Source organism: Barbus barbus (genome assembly GCF_936440315.1).
Source record: "Barbus barbus genome assembly, chromosome: 10".
In the NCBI taxonomy this organism is placed as follows: domain Eukaryota; kingdom Metazoa; phylum Chordata; class Actinopteri; order Cypriniformes; family Cyprinidae; genus Barbus; species Barbus barbus.
Window position 1 is genome coordinate 8536995 of NC_136738.1, and position 20645 is coordinate 8557639.

A 20645-nucleotide genomic window follows, 5' to 3' on the forward strand; every position below is an offset into this window, starting at 1 on the left:
GTCAATGGCTTTCAAACAGTTCGACCAATAATCCTAAACATTTTTTTTTTTTTAGATTAGCAGTACATTGTGAATCTTTCACTTAGAGAAATGCTGCCCTCTATCGTTCATTACGAGAACATGTCTTGGTCGTATTTTATAAGCTGTAAAAAAAAAATAATACGATGGATTGTTCAGTTTTTCAGAATGAATACATTTTAATGTTCTAATGTTAATATTATTCCCTATATAATCGAGAGATTTCTTAACTTTTTAATAAAAGAGTTGGAGCTCTCAAGTCTGTTTTGGGTTTATGCAAAGCACCACGTGAAAGGTCTCTGCGCATGCGCAGTCTATCTGCAAACTGAAGCTCGTGTGTGATTACTTCACTGCAGCGTTGTGTGTGTGTGTTAGTCCTGCGATAACAGACCTACGCCGAGAGCATAGGCGAGCAGACCCGAGCCGGAAGAGCTGTCATGGAGCCGAGTTCACTGCTCAAAGTCATCTGAATGAGACAGCATGAGTGAAAGTGTGTTTCTCACACACTAGATCGGATTTACAGGAATCAGCGGATCCGGTGAGTCTGGCAACAACTCACTACTGTACATACAGAAAATACACCTAAAGTAGACTCAGGTGCTGATCAGATCATTTGACCATGCGGAATTATAGCTGACTATTAGGCTACAAGAAAGTGCCACAACTGGATATTTAGTACAATGGCAGAACCGTAATATTGTTAGTGATATCTTGGAGTAAATAGTTAACGTTACGTAAATATGGTAATCATTCAGTACTATGGTACAACTGAATGATCACCATATTCACTGTGTCATGCTACAGCGCTGTTTAGGGTTTGACTAAAAACATATTCCCATGTGTCTATATATAGTATACATATACATCATGATACCTTTTTAACCATTTAAGTCTGGGATGCTGTATGCAATACATGTGGTGTTTACTGTGGTGTATAATGGTCGCATTAGCAATTAAAGAAAAAACACTTGAAACATGCTCAGGTCAAAGTGTCTGAAGAATTTGGGTTGTTTTTAACCCAATGTTAAATATAGGACAGAACACATTTGAGGTTCATTTTGCCCAGCAAATTGGGTTGTTTATTTAACCCATCATAAAGGGTTGATTTAACCCAGCTAATTATTATAATACTATCTTTTTTTTTACTTTATGCATGAAATAATGTTTATAGATTAACTTAAATCCTCTCAAGTTTTGTAAAATACTCCACAACCACTGGTTTACATGATAACGTCTTTGCATATGTGCTATGGTTTGTGTTATTTTTTAAACACCAGGCTTTTATGGCTCATATAGTATGATATAATGACAATATGGAGCTCATCTTCATGGAGGAAAAACACCTCAGTTTAATTCAGATTGCAATTTGGTGCAGTAGCTGATATTCATATGGCCAAAAAGATGAAATTCTGATAGTTTGTAATTTAGATTTTTATAATAATATAGCAGAATACTTAAATAAAATGCATATAAATCAGTTGTCACTCTAGTCTATATCTCCTAATAATATGCCTTAGTAAGATGATGTTTATATGCTTAGTTTTATGAGAAAAGCCCTGTAGTTTTTATCGTGGGGAGCAAAACATAAAATGCAGTGCAATACAATGATGATTAAGAGACGAACAAATAAATGTTTCTCAAAAGCATGTTGCTTCCGTGTCAATGTATCGTTTTTATTATTATGTTTACTTTATAAAAATCATGAGGCACATCAACCTAAAGGGAAACTTTTTGACAATTATATTAAAAGGCCTTTGGATTTGTACAAAACTATCAATGAGGCAACAGAAGGCATGTAGAATATTTTGTACAGCAGGCTATTTAGCCAAATTTTGATCATGATGATAATTTAGAGGCCTTCGATCCTTCAAATCTATCAAATATGATATAGTAGGCTTCATAAGGTTAAAGGTTCGACTAGACAGTGCCATTATACCAGGATTTGACTATCTGCATATATTCATATAGTCACTGTGCTACAAAATGTTTGGTTAGAAACACATTTACATATTCACTTTGATAGGTGTGACTGTTATATTTTGTATTCTAATAAAAAGCAACACAAAACTGTCATTTGGATAAACTAATGAAGTTGTTTTTTCTTTGCTTTCAGAGTGTTTTGGTAATTTACAGTTGTTTACCCGTCTGCCCGGATATGAGGGGCCTGTAGTCAGACAGAAGATGGGTGATCTCTCAGTTAATAGCTCCATCTTCAGCAGCAGGGATGGATCGGACCCCCCCTCCGTCCCTCCCAGCATGTCAATCGACAAGCTCCTTCCAGCCCTGCTCGAGTGTTTTGGGATCATTCTCTGCGGATACGTTGCAGGCCGTACAAACATCATCCCAGCGACACAAGCTAAAGGACTGGGCAGCTTTGTGTCCAAGTTTGCGCTTCCAGCTCTGCTTTTCAAAAACATGGTGCTGCTGGACTTTGGCGACGTAATCTGGCCTTTTTTCTTTAGTATATTGGTGGCTAAAGTGACTGTGTTCTTCTTTGTGTGTGTCCTCACACTTTTGGTGGCAGACAGAGAGAGCCGTTTCTCCAAAGCTGGCCTCTTCTCCATATTTGCCACACAGAGTAATGACTTTGCTCTGGGGTTCCCTATAGGTAAGTAAAAAATAAAGGGGAAGCCAAGCCATAAGTAAAAAAAAAAAAATTACAGCATGTATCATAGACCTGTTACCATAAGGAAACTCCATATTACAGGTAATAGAACAAACTAAACCCAAAAATCATGAAAAACTTGAATCTGTGATATTTCTGACTGTCTACATATATGTTCTTTCGCTTTCATTTGCCCAAAGTTATCTTCAAGCATTATGAGTTCGTAGGTAACACAATCCATATGCTGTACAGCCTGTTAGTTTAGTTTGAGGTTCATTTTTCTTGAATGCATTTCCAGGGCTTGGCACATAGTACTGGTATGATTCACATAAAACCTCATCTCAGTCGGCACGTGCTTCAACATAAAAAAAAAATGTCAGTTGTTGTTTCAATATTGAAAAAACATTGCAACAACATTAAGTGCTAAATGGTTGTGAAAAAGTTACCAAAATACTTCTAAATCAGTGTTGAAAATTTAAATGTGGAAAAGATGTTGAAACAACATTTTGATATCAACATTGATTTGCAAAATCGGGGAAAAAAATACAAAAATCAGCGATTCAACCATGGATGAATGTAGAAATGTTGATATGTTAATATACTGTATGTTTTTATAAACATATAAATAAATAAAAAATAAAAGTTTATAATAAAAAAAATATATAAATGAATAATAAAAAAAAGCTTAATCAACTTTTGATTTTTAATTTATCTCAACAAAAAACGCTAAAAAAGTTGACTAAGTTATAACTAATCATAAAAATAATTTTTACAGTGTATATTAGCATCCACACCAAAACACAATCATGCTCTATTTATTAGCATGTGCCACAGTTCTGTTGTCTGCTGCTTTGCTCAAGCATTTTAAAGTCCAGTGGATTCTGATTGGCTGTCAATGTTTTTAGTGTTCATCCACAGAAAAAAAAATTTTTTTATAGTGATTCCAATTATGTTGTTCCTCTGTGTCATTATCATCATATCAGTGGTGTCAACTCCACTGTTCTCATAGAATTATAATGATTAATAAAATTTAATAGATATAGTTATCATTCTTGCTGTGAATGGGAATACACTTAAAAAAATATAGTATTGGATGATAGTGTAACCTAAACGGTGTTCCATTAACCTTTAACCCAGAAATTGTGCAAACAAAAAGCCAAATGGAACTGAAACATGAATTTATGTGTACTTTGCTTCTCGTTTCCACCACATGCTGCTGTTCCAAACCCATTTTATCTTCTGTCTTCCACACAAGAATCTTCACAGAAGAATGTCCAAGCTGCTCTTTTTAGTATAATAAAAGTGGAGCGCTTGTGCATATTTAGCCATGGCTCTTAAAACACATACCAATGCTGTTTGGTGCTTTCATAAATTTCTGGTTTATAAAAAAAGAACACCTTGGACATTGTGCTAAACATCTCCTTTTGTGAAAAAAGAAAGTCATAAGGGTTTGGAACCAAATTAGTTTGAGTAAATAATGGCAAAATGTTGAGTTTCGTTTTATCTGAAATCAATTGTCTCTGCCTCCTCCACAGTTGAAGCTCTGTACCGCAACACTCATCCTGAATATCTTCAGTACATCTACCTGGTTGCTCCCGTCTCCCTCATGGTCCTAAACCCGCTAGGCTTTGCGTTCTGTGAGGTGCAGAGATGGAGGACTGGAGAACCTCACCAGCAGAGTAAGCTGAAAGTGCTGGGTTTGGTGATCCTTCAGGTGGTCAAGAACCCCATTGTCTTTATGGTGGTGATCGGGGTCATTTCTCACTTCCTGCTGTGCCAAAAGATCCCGGCTTTCATGGAGGAGTTTGTAGATGGTCTGGCAAACTCATTTGGAGGAGCAGCGCTGTTTTATCTGGGTCTAACCATGGTGGGTCAGCTGAAAAAGCTTACCCGCTCCACTGTGGTAGCACTTATTCTTCTCATCACAGCAAAACTGTAAGTCTACCATGCAAATTGTTAGTAGTAATAGTTGGACTATTCTTTCATCATTCGTGGTTCCAAATTTCATTTTCTTTCATCTGTCGAACACAGGATAAGAAGTTTAACAGAATGTCCATGCTGCTCTTTTCCATTCAAACTGTTAAAGGGACAATTCACCCAAAAACAAAAATCATTTACTTGCCCTCATATTGCTCCAAATCTGTATGAATTTCTTTCTTCTGTTAAACGCAAAAGAAGATATTTCGAAGAATGCTGGTAGCTGTTGACTTCCACAGTATTTTTTTCTAAGAAGAAAATTCATATAAGTTTGGGTGAGTAAATGATGTCAAAATGTAAAATTTAAGGCAAACTATCCCTTTAATCTTCTAAATGGACCAAAAGAGCACCATAACAATAGTCCATATGGCTTGTGTGCAATCTAGTGCTGGTCAATTATGGCAAAAATCATAATCACGTTATTTTAGTCAATATTGTAATCACAATTATTTAAAACAGTTATGAGTGGACCGCATGACCAAAACTTTATATGAGTGATTTATTTAAAGATTTCAATATATATATCAAATATATTTTTTCTTTAAATAAGGTTACTATGGTGTCCGTCTACATCTTATATACCAGCGACATTTCACAATTCTCAACACCACAGCAGATTACTAGGGTAACTCGTATAAGTAAAATCCTCAAAAAATTATTGAAAATAATTATACAGTCAGTAATACAATAAAAAACAAGGAAAGGACAAAAAAAAAAAGATTAAAAAAATTAAACGGTGATTTAAGTTTTTTTGCAAGTCTAAAGTGTTCAGCTAACAGCCTACTACAGAAATGTAGTAATCGAATGTAAAATAAAACAGCATAGTCTTCACTTTAGGAATTAAACTTGCTTTGTTTCTTATTAAAGCTACAAAAGTCCTTCAGTCAGGAGCAGTGAGTGTTTACGTCTTTGTATTTTGTCGTTTTATTAATATTAAGCACACAGTCGGTTGCAGGAATATTAGCCCGCTGTCTCTTTAAGAGCCGCACGGATCCAGTTTACACATATGTTCACAGTACAAATTATATTTCAAGCTTTTAAGAATATGAATCAATCTAATAAACTTTAATAAAACCAAGCATGTCCCATTTTGCGAAATTCATGTTACATGATTTTACTGATTTGCACGTGAAACTGGATTTTTATGGAGGAGCGAAAGCGCACCGTTGGGGCAGAATGGGGCACAATGTTTTATCTTGACTATTGTATTTTTATAATCATTGAAGGCCGAAATCAAAATCAAAACTAATTCCAAGTCTTCTGAAATCATACGATAGCTTTGTCTGAGGAATAAACCCAAATTTTGGATGAACTGTACATCAGTAGCGTATCAGATTACATTTATCTTCACCCATATTATTTGGAGTGATCTTTGCGTGTTGTACTAAGGTGAGAAAACTGTAAATATGCAGTACAACACTGTGTTGATCCAATGGGAATGTTTCTCAGAGCGTCCATCTGCTTTAAACGCACAAGCTTAGTTAGAGGACAGAAACACTGTCTATGACAAGTGATCTGTTTGACCTGCTCATGTTTGTCCTGTATATTTAGTTAACTCCCAGACTCTTTTTCTGTTCTTCTTACTTGTACTGATGAGTAAGGTTAAACACAATGTTGTTGACCGTGCTAAAAATGGTTCCTGTAATCTGGAGTTCTTGGTTTCCTAATGGTTTCATTGAATAACACAGAACTCTGTTCATCTGTGGCCTCTTTAGACTGGTGATGCCTCTGATCTGTAGAGGGATGGTTGAGGTTTTGGACAGTGGAAGCAGAAGCTCGATGAACCACACCAGTCTGTCAAACTATGCTTTCCTGTATGGAGCCTTTCCCACTGCCCCCAGTGTGGCCATATATGCATCACATTACAACATGGAGCTGGAAGTGGTATGTGTATTGTGCAGATGTGTTTTGCACCTTTATTTATTCATTTATTTATAAAAATCAATAAATTGATCAAAAGTGACCGTAAAGTCTTTGAGCACTAAATCAGCATATTACAATGATTTGTGAAGGATTATGTGACACTAAAGACTGGAGTAATAATGCTGAAAATTCAGCTTTGCATAATAGGAATAAATGACATTTTAAAATATATTAATACATAAAACAGTTATTTCAGATTGTAATCATTTTTCTAAAACATTACTGTATTCTTGGTGAATGTAAGCCTTTTACTTTAAGAAAAAATGTATAGACCTCAAACTTTTGATGTCATTCAATCCACATCCAGCTGAATTTGAATTTTCCCGTTTAGGTTGTATGTGTCTGCATATTAGAAATTTTATTCTACATTTGCATCTTTTTTTTTACCTGACACCACTCCCATGGCACACTTAATTTAATTTGAACCTTATTTAATTAGTTACATTTCGATTGACTCATGTAGTTTATCAAAGTACCGTCACAGTATTTTTGTGATGAACATTTGTCCCGCTCAGGTGACCTCAGGGATGGTGATCGGCACGTTTCTGTCTGCTCCCATCATGTATGTGTCTGCCTGGCTGTTGACCATTCCATGGATGGACTCGGATCCACTAGCGTCAGCGCTGCAGCACGTCAGCTTCAACATCAGCATTATCAGCCTCTTTGCATTGGTGAGTGTTGAGAGTTTTCATTTCTCTTTCTTTCAATCTTCCAAATTTGTCTGGTTTTGCTTCCTCTTAAAGACATAAACAGTGTGTTGGTTTTGCTGTTGGTGGTGAGAGACCGGTTTTGCTTCTGCTCTCATGCAGGTGATTATTATGAGATGAAGGTAAATCCATGTTATTATCAGTATTGCTGGAGATGCCATGGAAACCAGGAATTAAATGGATTTTAATGGACATGTTGTGGGGAATCTGAAATGAAGTAAAATAATGTTTTGTGTTGTGTTTTTTGGGTAACTGAGAAAAAGATTTAATGATATGGTGTACATATTTTTGTCTGGGTCTATAAATGTATTCAAAATACATTTTAATTTATTAAATCATCAAATGTATTAAAACTCTAGCAATATATTAGCTAGATTTTATTTTCTGACTTAAAATTAATAAAAAATGGTTGGAGAGTGGTACAGGGTGGTACAGTACAACTGTCCTGGTATCATAATGAATATCAAAAAGAAATATTCTTAAAAATAAAAGCAAAATAAAAATTCTTTAAAAAAAATCTCAAAATTTTGTCATAATCTTTACCGTTTTAAGTTAGTTCAAGCTGTAAAATGTCATGTGACACAATTTATTAAATAATTTAAATAATACTTCATGATATTTGTAAATATATTGGAAAAATTTATACTTTTCTACAATTATTTAAAAGCTTTAAAATAGGTAATAAATAATAATGAATAAGATGTGTGCAAAAAATAAAAAAATATATAAAATAATCAAAAAATAATAAAGTTTCATTACTTGGTTATTCCACGAAAAACATAGTCATTAAATTTTAACTTTTGTTGAAAACGGCATAAATGTTTTTCAAAACCATGCGACACAAAAATGAATACGGAGAGTAAATTTTTTGGCTTTTTATTAAAAGATTTTTCCTTTTTGTTGTCTTAAATGCCCTTATTTGTCATTTCAGATAAAATAAATCCATATCAGGATTATTTAGGGAAAAATCTGATAAATCAAAACTGAAATAGAGTTCATTCAGCTATAAAATGAAATCGACAGTGAATGACGCCGATAGCCTTGTGGTTAGTGCGCCGACATACAGCGGCTTGAGTTCGATTCCCGTCTCGAGGTCCTTTGCCGATCCCACTCCCCTCTCTTCATCCAATGCTTTCCTGTCAGCTCTCCACTATCCTGTCTCATTAAAAATCCTTTAAAATATAACTTTAAAAAAAATCGACAGTGGATTTTTCTTTTGTTTTCACATCAATCGTTTTCTTTGGTTTTGAACAAACGTGTGCACAAAAGATGCACACATTGAATAAACAAACCAGAATGCCAATAAAAGTGTTTACATGCAAAGTGAACTTGGGTAAAGGGCAACAATTAATGTGCACAGATCAGAAAAGAACTGCTGGTTTTTGCATGATCATACTGTACATGTTATCAGGTTATTAAGCATAATCATTGTAAGATGCATGTAAACACTCATTTTCATCTTAAGTTGTTATGATCATTGAAATTTACACACTTCATTCCAGGTTCAAGCAGGTCCTGTGTTTGCAACCAACATCTTCACTAGACACGCAATGTTTCCAATCTCAGATTGTGTCATGCTGTTGTTAGATGCAGCTGTGTTGACACTTCCTTCCTCTTTGTGTTCAGTTTGAGAGAGAAAAAAGAAACTTTGCTTATACAATTAGGTCCATATATTTGGACACAGGCACAATTTTTTTTTCATTATTTTAGCTGCTGACAAAAACATATTCAAGTTACAGTTATATAAATGAATATGGGCTTAAAGTGCATACTCTGAGCTTTAATTTGAGGGTATTCCTTATATGTGAGTTATTCCTTCGTTATTTCTACATCAATTAGGTAAAAGCAGGTAAAAGGTCTGGAGTTGATTCTAAGTGTGCCATTTGCATTTGAAAGCTGTTGCTGTGAACCCACATCATGCGGTCAAAGGATCTCTCCATACAAGTAAACAGACAATTGTTAAGCTTCAAAAACAAAGGAAATCCATCAAAGAGATTGCAGGAACATTAGTGGCCAAATCAGCAGTTTGGTACATTATGAGAGCTCTGCACTGGTGAGCTCAGCAACATAAAAAGGCCTGGACGTCCAGTGAGGACAACCAGAAAATGGGGGGACTGTGTATAAAAATGGTTGCAATTCCTAAGCATTTTGTTATATTTTTATTCAACCCCTTGAATAAAAGCTTAAACACTGCACTTCAGTTTCATCTTGATTGTTTCATTTTAATTATATTCTGGTGGCACACAGAGCCAAAATTATGAAAGCATACAAGCATATACAGACTCTATGAACTCACATTGCCGTGGAGGGGATGGAAAAACGTTGTGCTAAAAGTATTCAAACTCTGGCCTGCACTTCTCTGAAATGCTTTGTTTCTTCCTGTCCCTGCAGGTGTGGAGTATTGTAGTCATGCTACTGAGCAGAAAGTTTCACAGAAGTCCTCACATTTTCACCATTAACCTCTTTGTGGCGCAGGTGAGCTTAAAATTAGTAGTTCCTTGGTTTTAGAGACACTGTACTGTTCCATTAATATCACAAATATGTTTCCGAACCTTTCAGTTAACATTAAAGTGCAGTCAAAATGCAACCTGATGATTTTTCCACTGCACATTCTGTATAAACTAATACTGCTCTGTGTTTGTAGCTATTAGCCTGTGTTGGGATGATAGCGTGGAACTTCGTGGCAGAGCAGGATAACTTCCTGGGTCAGGTGTTGACCTTTACTCTACTGTACGGCTCGCTGTACAGCACCTATATTTGGCCCGGTGAGTCATTTGAGTTTGTCTTTGAAAAATCACTAAACATCACCTGTTCCAAAACATCTGGTTCAACGCCATTAAACACTACCTGGTCCACACAACAGCATTAAAAACAAAAACAAAACTTGGGACACTTTTTACAAATGAAAAAAATATCTATCAAAAAACAAAACAAAACATTTAACATTAAAAAAAAACTGGGGACATGAAAAATGGAAAGTGGGCTTGTTTACAGTAGTTTAATCAGGTTTGGGTATGCGATGTATCTATTGTAGATCTGCTGACAAGAAATAAACTGTAATGTAAGCAATTAAACATTTCTTATGTTAGTACGTGGATTAAGCCAAAGTTCTGTCATGAAACTCTAGATGCCGCAGGCCGATTCTAACTCAATCGGATTTAATTACCTCATTATTAACATGGCGCAGCAGACTGGTCTTTCACATCAGCAGCCAATGGGCTTGCTGCTTAACATTCAAATACTTAGCTAGTGCTTGCTGTAGCAGTTGCAGTGCGCTTCAGAAACCCTCCACCTTCCCCCAGCTCCACCTGTAAAGATCATGGTGGAATGTTATGTACAGTATGTTACATATGGGAGTTATTTCATATATGTTATATGTGCAGCAGCAGTATTTCCTACATGCTCACAGCAGCATGTCTGTGGATGTGTTGGCAGTAGCAAGTCTTGGTACTTGCTCTGCCGCAGCAGCAGCGTAGCAGATCTATTCCACCAAGACCAAACACATTAACGTTGCCCTGCATATTACCGTGCTAAACTCTCCAAGAGTTGTCATGACAGAACTATGATAAAAACAGACTCTCATTCGATTTTCTTCCAAAGTAACAGACTTGTGTTTGAATAATGTTATTTATTGTGTTGTGAAGGTCTGATCGCTCTGTCTCTGCTCCTCATGAGGAAACACGAGGAGGTGAACTTCAGGCCAGGGCTCACTGTGATCACTGGCTGGGGGTGAGTGGCACATTTAACGCAGTTACATAATGACCAACTGCGTTACTGTATATGATGAACATGGCAGAATCAATTGATGCTCAATAATATGTTGCATACATACTGCAGTATAAACTGACTATGAGGTCTGAGACTGTTAGTCAATATATTGGTTAGTTATTACAAATAAAAATTAATTTGATCATAATGTCAAACGACATTACCCATAATCCAGTCAGAGAAGTTGTTGTTGTGTTGTAATTGAAAGCAGCCCCATTAAATGAATATACATATTTTCTAATCAGTGATTTAATTACACAGGCTTTTACCATTGTCTCTCTGACTTTGTAATATTGTGATTTTTGCCTTGGATCTAAATGATTTGGTTCTTATAACTTTTAATTGAAGAAATTCTGAAGATACTTCTGGAACCAAGGCTGCTAAAAAAAGCAGGCAGTCACTGTTGTGCTCTATTAGACAACTGAAATGAGTCTTTCTAAGCCAAAAACACTGACGTCTGCTGTTGTTTCTCTCTGTCTCTTGCAGTGTCCCTGTTCTGGCGGTCAGTGCCCTCCTCCTGACAGGGGAAAGATTGCCGAACACTATTGACTCTGCGTTCTTTTATGGAAAGACACAGGTACAAAACTGACGAAAGAAAGCCCTGTGCACTCTTATTTTGCAAGTCTGCTCTGTCTGTTCAGATAAAACAGTCAGAGTTGGTTGATCAGTAATGGTGTAAAGGTAGCATGAAAACAGGATACTTTCTTCTCGAGTTCAAATGTGCAGAATGGAAAGAAGTTTTGCCTCTGATCATGAAGTCACAAAATCACATAAACTATGCATAAGATACTACTGTCCGTGACTCTGAATTCACAATCTGTCCTCATGATCAAAACAAAGTCCATTCCACCTTTATAGTCCGACTCAAACACAGTCTAATGTTTATTGGATTTCAAACCACATATTAATATGACTTGAACTGGTAGCGAAAATGCAAGAAAACAAAAAACAAAACAGATTTCATTACATTTTGTAGGTGTTCAGGCAACAAAAACTGGGCTATCGGTGTGAACTAGGCCCAAAAATGACAACAACACTAGAACTATGTGTAGTTTTATCTAATTCTGCCTATCATATTTAATAATTATTAATCTTTCAAGTTTTTTGTAAATATTTTAATCTAGTGTTCCCCTTTATGTAGATCAAGTTGGTGTTGTTGTGCCTCCAACTGGCAGCAGGAGTGTGTTACGTACAATGGACTTTGAAATAGTCCTCTTATATAACATGCATTTGCATGTTTGAGAGCAAAATGGTTTTGTGATGTTTAGTATTTCAGTTTTCATCTAGTGTTATCCTAAAAACTGAAACAACTAGGAAAATGGACCTGTATTCATCCTGTAAGGGATAATGTACAGGCAGCCGGTAGTTATCGCGAAATAAGCCCCGACAGTGTGATCAGGACCCGACGCGAAGCGGAGGGTCTTGTATCACACTGAAGGGGCTTATTTCGCGATAACTACAGGCTGCCTGTACATTATCCCACATATTACACGACTACTTGCCACATAAGGAAAAAAAAACTGGACATGAATATGAATTTGAAACATTTTATTGGTATATTTGTTTGTGGGAAGTCGTGGCCTAATGGTTAGAGAGTTGGACTCGTAATCCAAAGGTTGCGGGTTTGAGTCTCGGGCCGGCAGGGATTGTAGGTGGAGGGAGTGAATGTCCAGCGCTCTCTCCACCCTCAATACCACGACTGAGGTGCCCTTGAGCAAGGCACCGAACCCCCAACTGCTCCCTGGGCGCCGCAGCATAAATGGCTGCCCACTGCTCCGGGTGTGTGTTCACGGTGTGTGTGTGTTCACTGCTGTGTGTGTGCACTTTGGATGGGATAAATGCAGGGCACGAATTCTGAGTATGGGTCACCATACTTGGCCGTATGTCACTTCACTTTTAAATTAACATTTTTATCCTTCCTCGAAACGATATAGTACCACGTGACTAACATTCAAACGAATGTACGTTAGTAAGACAATTTATAACACCTACATATGAATATATATATATAAGTATTTTATTTATTTACAAGTATTAAATTGCACATTTCCATTAATTATGGCGCCAAACGGCAATCTTTGTTGGCGCGGAGGGATTTTAAACATACAAGTAGTACCGGCTATGCGTTATTACTTTGGAGCGGTTATTATTTGAAAAGAACGTACCTGCAAATGTCTCAACTGACCAATCAGAATCAAGCATTCCAGAGAGCCGTGTAATAAGAATAGATAAACCATGTGTTTACTGTCAGAGTGTATTTGTACTGAAATATTGTTGTAATGTTTTGGTGGTTGTTTGTGTGTTGTAGGTGATGTGCACATCTGTGGTGTTATTTGTGAGTATTGTTCTGTGTGGCGTCTCGCTCACACTACTCAGCAGACGAACTCAAGACTATCACAGCCTTGAACCTGGATCACTGTCTAACAGCGAGGAGGACGTGGATCTTCCCTACAACACACACACAGAGCAGCCCAGTGCTGTCGGCAGCATCAACACAGGTGTGACACTCACTACTCATCCTTTGTAAAACTATGGGTACAGAGAATCATGGAAATCTTACAAAAGAAGATAAGAAATTTCCGAAAATAGATCCCACATGAAAAAAATACTATAGTGTTTTTGACCCATAAAAGTGTATTATACTTTATGTATTATAGTATTTACAACACTATGTTAATGAATGCTACAGCATATTGTACTATTAACTATAGTGAACTGATAAACTGTAATAAATACTGTGGTGTACTTTAGTTTTTACTATAGTAAACTCTAGTGTATTGTAGTATAATATACCCTATAGTTGTAGAACACTTAGTACAGTATTGGGTAAAGTAATTTGTTTATATTACTATAGATGTTATATTACCATAGCAACTATAGAATTACCACAACAAATTAATTCAAGTACTTTACTATAGTATGGTCCAAAAAAACACTATAGTATTTACTATAAATTACTATAGTATTTTTTCATGCAGGATTCTAAGACGTTCACAAGACTGCTCCTAAGTGCAGTTCTCAAAAGAACGTTTTCTTAATGTTTTTTTTTTTTTCTTAAGAAGAAAATGTGGCATGTATTTTAAAGCGCATGCTGCTTTTATTTGTGCTCTCTCATCTGTTTTTGTTTGCAAATTTCGATTTCAGCAGAAACTCACCGATTGTTAAATTTATCGATCACTGGTGTCACTTCAGAGTATTGGTGCACATCCCTAGTAATAGTAATATGTATTATATTATGTTATCTGTGTTGTAATATTTTGTTTACTATTTGAAACAACCCAATAAATTCATCATCTTACCTTTGGGTATTTAAGACAAGTTAGAGGTTATCCTGTCTTTAAGAGGTTATATGTGGTGATTTTTAAGAACATTATTTTCAGGAATTCCAAATAGTCTTAAGTTTTGTCTTTAGAACAATCTTATAAATGCATATAAACATTCTTGAGAAAAGTTTTGGGAATAAAGTTAGAAAATAAGAGGATAATTGTAGTCAAGAAGAATTTAGTGAATCTGACACTTGAATACATAATAGCATACTGTTTATCCCATACTGTGTATATATATATATATATACACACTATATGAAGTACTGTATTTTATAGTGAAATGATGTTCCAAAAAGTATGTTGCATGATCTCATTATGTCACATTTAGTTCAGCAATTGGCACCCAGATATCATCTCAGAAAAATAAATAATTTTGAATTTAATTTTCTAGGAACATTTGAGTTAAGGAGATAAGACACAGTCAGGACATTAGAAATGGAACTCACGCGTACTGCAGTGCAGGATAAAGTTATCCACACACTGTGCTCTGGTTGTAAGCGGCTCATTTTAGGTTCATCTAGTTGTTTCATAAATACAGGAAATGTTCATAGTGAACACCGAATGCATACTACTTTGAGAATGAAAATACTAAAGTAGTAGGTAGTATATGCCATTCAGAGCCTGCAAAAACAATGCATGTAAAATAACTAAAGATAAAGTCTGTGAGAGAATTTGACTGATGTTTGTGTGTGTTTGTCAGACTGTCAGACGTGCGAGTGTGGTCGTCTGCAGTCTGTGCCTGACATGACAAGCAGCAAAGAGGAAGCAACCATCCAAACAGGTTCGCTCTTTCTTTCAGTTCCTGTTCACTCACTCTAGATATATAAGAGATGGCTTCATTGTCCTCCTTAGAGGCATTACTGTATCTAGAGCTCAACAGAACATACAGCAGATGTATGGATAAGTAAGTTTTCCTAATATTTCCTAAAAAAAAATTGAAACTGGCCAATCCAGTGAATAATCTTCCTCGTAATTGCTCACATCAACATTTTAAACACACTGTTTGCTGGTAAACTGATTATAAAGATTACTTTCAAAGAATCTAGGTCAATCTAGAAGATTGATCCAGCCCACTATATGAAATTAATATTTAGTTCACATGCTCACTATATCTGAAAACAGATCTCACAGTTCTCAGTTTGTCTTATCATGTTCTCAATCATTGGCTCATCTTTATACACAGAAATTTAACAGTGTGGTTACAGCATCTCTTTCTGGTCTTTGTGCATGTTCAGATGTCAGATTTGAACTCTGTTAATTGTGCGATGAAATGCAGATGCGAAGTCCGTTTCAGTCTTGAACATCAGCATGTCTGAAATATCATCTGCAAATGAAGAATGAAAAGCGTTTTTGATATAATTGATATCTGTTCCTCATATGTGGGCCACTTTTTTGATACTTTTAAGACCTTTTGAGCAGAGCAGACAAGGTCAAATGTACTTTATAATATGAATGATATTATATGTATGGAAAAGTTGCTTGAAAATTTGTGTAAACTGAGTTTTAAATGAAATTGGGTGCCTGTTATGATCTAATTTTCATTATGACATGAACTCTTTCTTTAATGACTTCTGCTTCAATAAAACATCACTGAAAATCAATGGAATACATTTTGAAAGGAACAAATGTACATTAAAATATGCATAATATTGAATGCTGTTTTTAGGTCAATGTAGCCAGCAGTGTACATCTACAAGCTGTCTGCTGGTCGAAGAGGAACAGAAAGTGGCAGATAGTCAGAGCACAGATATACAGTTGACGAGACATGTGCTTGTGTGTCTGTTACTGACCGTCAGTCTGCTCGCTGTGAGTACAGTCATTTAGCATGCACATGTAACTTAGACTTTGAGATTATACCTGTTACAAAAAGTACCATGGTATTACTTGAAAAATGTATGAGGGTCAATATTGTGATGAATCTTTGTCTCAATGTACTGTATTAATTCATATTTGAAAAAATGAATAGATCTGGACAAAAACAATGACTTAAATATACCTCTTTTATGATGAACATGATACTTTTGTGCCACATAAAAAGTGATAAAAGTGGGGTTTTTGTTTGCTTTGTATATGATACCACATTGGCTCATTTCAATATGCATGACACTCTTTTCTATGGGTGGGGTTTCACTATTATTCAGAGTCTAGCCATTCTTCTGTGAATTTATTGTGCGTGTGTGTGTTTTGTAGAATCTCTCCAGCTGTCTGTGGTGGCTCTTTAATACAGATCCAGGGCGGCTGTATCTGGAGCTGCAGTTCTTCTGTGTTGTGGCCAACTTTGGGCAGGTAAATCTGTGTGCCTGTCACATGTCTTGTACTGAAGTCTAACTATAACTTTTACTGAAACACATGTCTCTTATTGTCTTTTTCCACTTGCAGGGTCTCATTTCATTTGCGTTTTTTGGCCTTGACAAGCATTTGATTATTTCTCCGTTCAAAAAGAGGTAACTAAACTCAATTTTAAGCTTTATCAAAAGGATCATATGATGATGAATCAAATTTTCCGTAATCTTTTGAGAAATTATGAAAGCATACTGTTATTTTCTGAAATTACAACTTCCTCTCCAGTCCTAGAAGAGCATTTATTGAGATTAAGCTGAAAAATGGCTTGTGTCATACTTCTTCCACAACTTAGAGCAAATTAATTAATGTGAATGCATTATCAACACGTGACAATACATGCAATTATTCTTCTAACTTGCTTTGATACCAAAAATGTTCTTGGTTCAATGGATATTCCATGATTAGTTTATGGGCCAAAATGTACACCTCTAATATTTGAAGCTTTTTCACTGATCTGCTGCACTCCATTATGCGGCACTGTTTGTTGTTAGGATGGCAAAAAGTTACTTTTTTTAGGCTGTTTTGCCTCACGGGTCCAACAGTGCTCGTCAAAATGATTGAGATGGCCAATCAAGTCAAAGTAGGTTTTAAGACTGCTAATAGCACATTATAAATGCATTGCATATCCTCTTTTTACCTACCTGCTGCCAAGTCACAGTTAGGCAATATAAGAATAGGTGCTGTTGACCTGAAATTTTCACCAGATGTCGGTAACAACCCAAGTAATCCATCCATACAAAGAAAACAAACCGAATAACTTCTCAAATTAAGTTATATGTAATAAAATGGAATGAGACAGGGAAAAAGTATTGAACTACTGAAATGTATTTAATACTTATCTTTAGCCTTTGTTGGTAATGACATCTTCAAGACGTCTCCTGTATGGAGAAACTAGTCGCGTGCATTGCTCAGAGTTCATAGAAGATGAAAATCAACAGCACCTTTAGAAATATATTTACTGAGAAAAATGGTGACGTGTTCAATACTTACTTTACCCGCTGTATATACTTAAATGGCTAGAACTAATGATAATAGTAAAATGTGTGTTGTTTCTGGCTGTGTGTTACACCTGCTGCTCTGCAGACAGTTCCCAACATTACAGTGGCTGGAGCGACGAACAAGATCCCCTGACCTCTAATAGTTTGAGCGGCACATTTCAGTTAGGATTGCTTTGTGATCCTGTTACAGTGTAATGCAGCTTTGCAAAAAAGGCTGTTGTTGAAGGATGGAGCATTTAAAAACAACTTTAATGCTGACAGAAATCCCACAGATTTACAGTGCAGCGAAATGCTGTCTCTGATTGTGCATGCACATATGGCATATGGGAAAATTAATAAACAATTGAATGTCCATAATCCACATTTTTGTAGCGTTTGTAGTCAAATTACTGGTTTGATGCCATTGTAATGTTAAAGTTTCTTCCAAAAACAGTTTTGAAAACTTCAATAAATGGTCTGAATAGAGGAAGGAGCTTTTATTTATAAAGAGGTAGAAAAATAATTTTTAATAGTTCACCCAAAAATGAAAAATAGCTGTAAATGTGCTCATCCTCAGGCCATCCAAGATGTAGATGAGTTTGTTTCTTCATCAGATTTGGAGAAATGCAGCATTACATCACTTGCTCAGCAATTAATCCTATGCAGTGAATGGGTGCCGTCAGAATGAGAGTCCAAAGAGCTGGACCACTTCACACCACTTCAATCCATCAATTAATATCTTGTGAAGTGAAAAGCTGTGTATTTGTAAAAAACAAATCCATCATTAAGAAGTTTTTAACTTCAAACCATTGCTTCTGGCTAAATATAGAAATCTTCTATACATAATATTGCTTTCTCCAGTCAAAACATTGTCTCGTCTGAATTAGGAGATAAATATGTACAGATCAAACACTGTTTATGAGCAAAAAGAGTCCAAAACAGTTCTAAACAAATATGTGGGTACATTTTTTATGAGGGAAAACAGGGGATGGACTGTTTCACTGGAAGAAGCGGTATTATGGATTATGGACTGGTATTTTGGCCAGAAGCAGCAGTTTGAAGTTAAAAACTTTGATGATGAATTTATCATAAATGCAGCTTTTCACTTCACAAGATGTTAATTGATGTACTGGAGATTACTTGTGGATTATTGTGATGTTTTAATCAGCTGTTTGGACTCTTATTCTGACGGCACCCATTCACTGCAGAGGATCCATTGGTGAGCAAGTGATGTAATGCTACATTTCTCCAAATCTGATCAGGTGAAGAAACAAACTCATCTACATCTTGGATGGCCTGAGGGTGAGCATGTTTTCATTTTCAGGGGAACTATTTCTTTAATGTGAATTAAAAGTAAAGTATAACACATGCAATATGCATAATAATAAACATAAACTGATTAGGTGTTCTTCTGTATGTTGGTAAAGGTTAGCGAGCTTGTGGCAGGGTTGGGGTCAGGAGGTCACAGGCTCTGCAGCGTCTGAGGAGATCAGACTGACCTGTACTCAGTTCCTCACATATCATAAGGAGCAGTGTGTCAGAGACATCGTTCACAAGAAAAGGTGACTCCACTGCTCTCCCTGTTTTTTTTGCACTGAATTAACCATTCATTTGCATGCATTTTTTGAAATGATAGACTAATTTTGCATGTTACATCATGTTTGCATGTTCATTAAAAAAAAAAAATCATAAGATTCATGCAAATATGTTTTAAAGCATGAAATTTGGATTTATTTTTTCAAACCTCTTCCTTTTGTTTTCTAATCATTTCCTGTCTTATCTGCCACTTGCTACCCTTGCCTGCCTGCCTGTCTCTCTGTGTCTTGTCTGTCTGGTCTGGATTGGGTTGGGTGTAGTCGGTGACGCATGCTCTGCTGTGCAGGTGTGGACAGAGAAGCACCACAGAGACGTTTCTGGGCAGTGATATGGTGCAATGGCTGCAGAGCGTGGGATTGGCCAGCGACGCAGGGGAGGCTCTGGCGTACGGCTCGCGTCTGCTGGAGGGAGGAGTCATTCAACACATCACTCTTGAGCACGGCTTCCAGGATGAAGCTCTGCACTACCGCTTCACATAAAGGAGCCAATCGCTTCTAAGGCTGGCAGACGCACATTTTAGCCGATGACACAGCGCACATTTCAGTGAATTATTTATTCTACCCATACTAATAGCAATAACCAGATGTGAAAGTAGTTGTTTATAATGAGGTCTTGAACACTTTAGCTACCTCACACACATACAGGATGGCAAAGGGGTAACTGGAAATCCTGCTTATCTGCTTTTATTTCTCTTGGTGTTTTTTGTTTATTTTATTATTATTTTCACATTATTGTTATTGAACTGCCTGACATATTCATTTCACAATTTTATTTATCCATAACAGATAGAATTGAGTTGAATGTAAAGTCTAAGGTTTACAGCTGATTCTGCACCACACTGGCTGTTGTTGCAGTTTTGTAATGAGATTATTTTTCTTTTTTATGTTATTATTATTTTGTGGACAGTTGGTGAGTTATTTTCATGTTTAAGTCCTGCCAACTTACAGTTTCCACAATAAAACATTTCTCCAGATGAATGCTTCTGGATTGTTTAACTTTACAAAGCACTTCAATGAAAGTGTTTTTTGACTGCATGGGATATCCGTGCTTCATACATTTAGTATTTTTTTTAGATACAATTTTATAAAAATATTTTTTTTTATAATTCAGAGATTAATATTGTTTAATACCCAAAAAACATTTGCGCTTATCCTTTCATTGAATGTACTATATCTTATTTCAGTAATGGTAGCCCTTTATTTTGCAGTCTTGTTCTGTTTGTACATATTATGTACTTATTGTAGTAGTACATTATAGTGTAATACTTGGGGAAATAAAGAGTTACTAACCCTGAACTTATTTGAACTTACCAGTATTTTATTTGGTAAGTGCATATACTGTAAAATAATGTGCAACCCATTTAATAAACACAATTATATAATGTGATTATTGCGTCTTGTCTTTT

At 36.0% G+C, this 20645-nt stretch overlaps 1 protein-coding gene across 2 annotated transcripts; it reads left to right on the forward strand.

Annotated features, from left to right (window-relative positions):
- Positions 1 to 352: 352 nt before the first annotated feature.
- Positions 353 to 20625, forward strand: LOC306875694 (lysosomal cholesterol signaling protein-like). Of its 2 annotated transcripts, none has more exons than XM_079426375.1 (16): positions 353 to 556; positions 2132 to 2626; positions 4159 to 4558; positions 6316 to 6484; positions 7039 to 7194; positions 9622 to 9705; positions 9875 to 9995; positions 10875 to 10959; positions 11485 to 11575; positions 13307 to 13496; positions 15025 to 15105; positions 15991 to 16130; positions 16515 to 16610; positions 16704 to 16768; positions 19072 to 19206; positions 19501 to 20625. In XM_079426375.1, exons 2-16 carry the CDS (start codon positions 2200 to 2202, stop codon positions 19505 to 19507), a joined length of 2247 nt encoding a protein of 748 aa, XP_079282501.1. In that variant the 5' UTR covers positions 353 to 556; positions 2132 to 2199; the 3' UTR covers positions 19508 to 20625. The 2 variants fall into 2 exon arrangements, with proteins under 2 accessions (XP_079282501.1, XP_079282500.1); XM_079426374.1 differs by having other exon boundaries at positions 363 to 556; positions 19527 to 20625.
- The last annotated feature ends 20 nt before the right edge of the window (positions 20626 to 20645 follow it).

Excerpts from the sequence above, each read along its gene's own strand:
- LOC306875694 (XM_079426374.1), top strand. The coding sequence starts at position 2,200 with ATGGGTGATCTCTCAGTTAATAGCTCCATCTTCAGCAGCAGGGATGGA. Across the intron at positions 9,996-10,874 it reads CAGCACCTATATTTGGCCCG|GTCTGATCGCTCTGTCTCTG; the intron begins GTGAGTCATTTG and ends TGTGTTGTGAAG. Across the intron at positions 16,611-16,703 it reads TTGTGGCCAACTTTGGGCAG|GGTCTCATTTCATTTGCGTT; the intron begins GTAAATCTGTGT and ends TTCCACTTGCAG.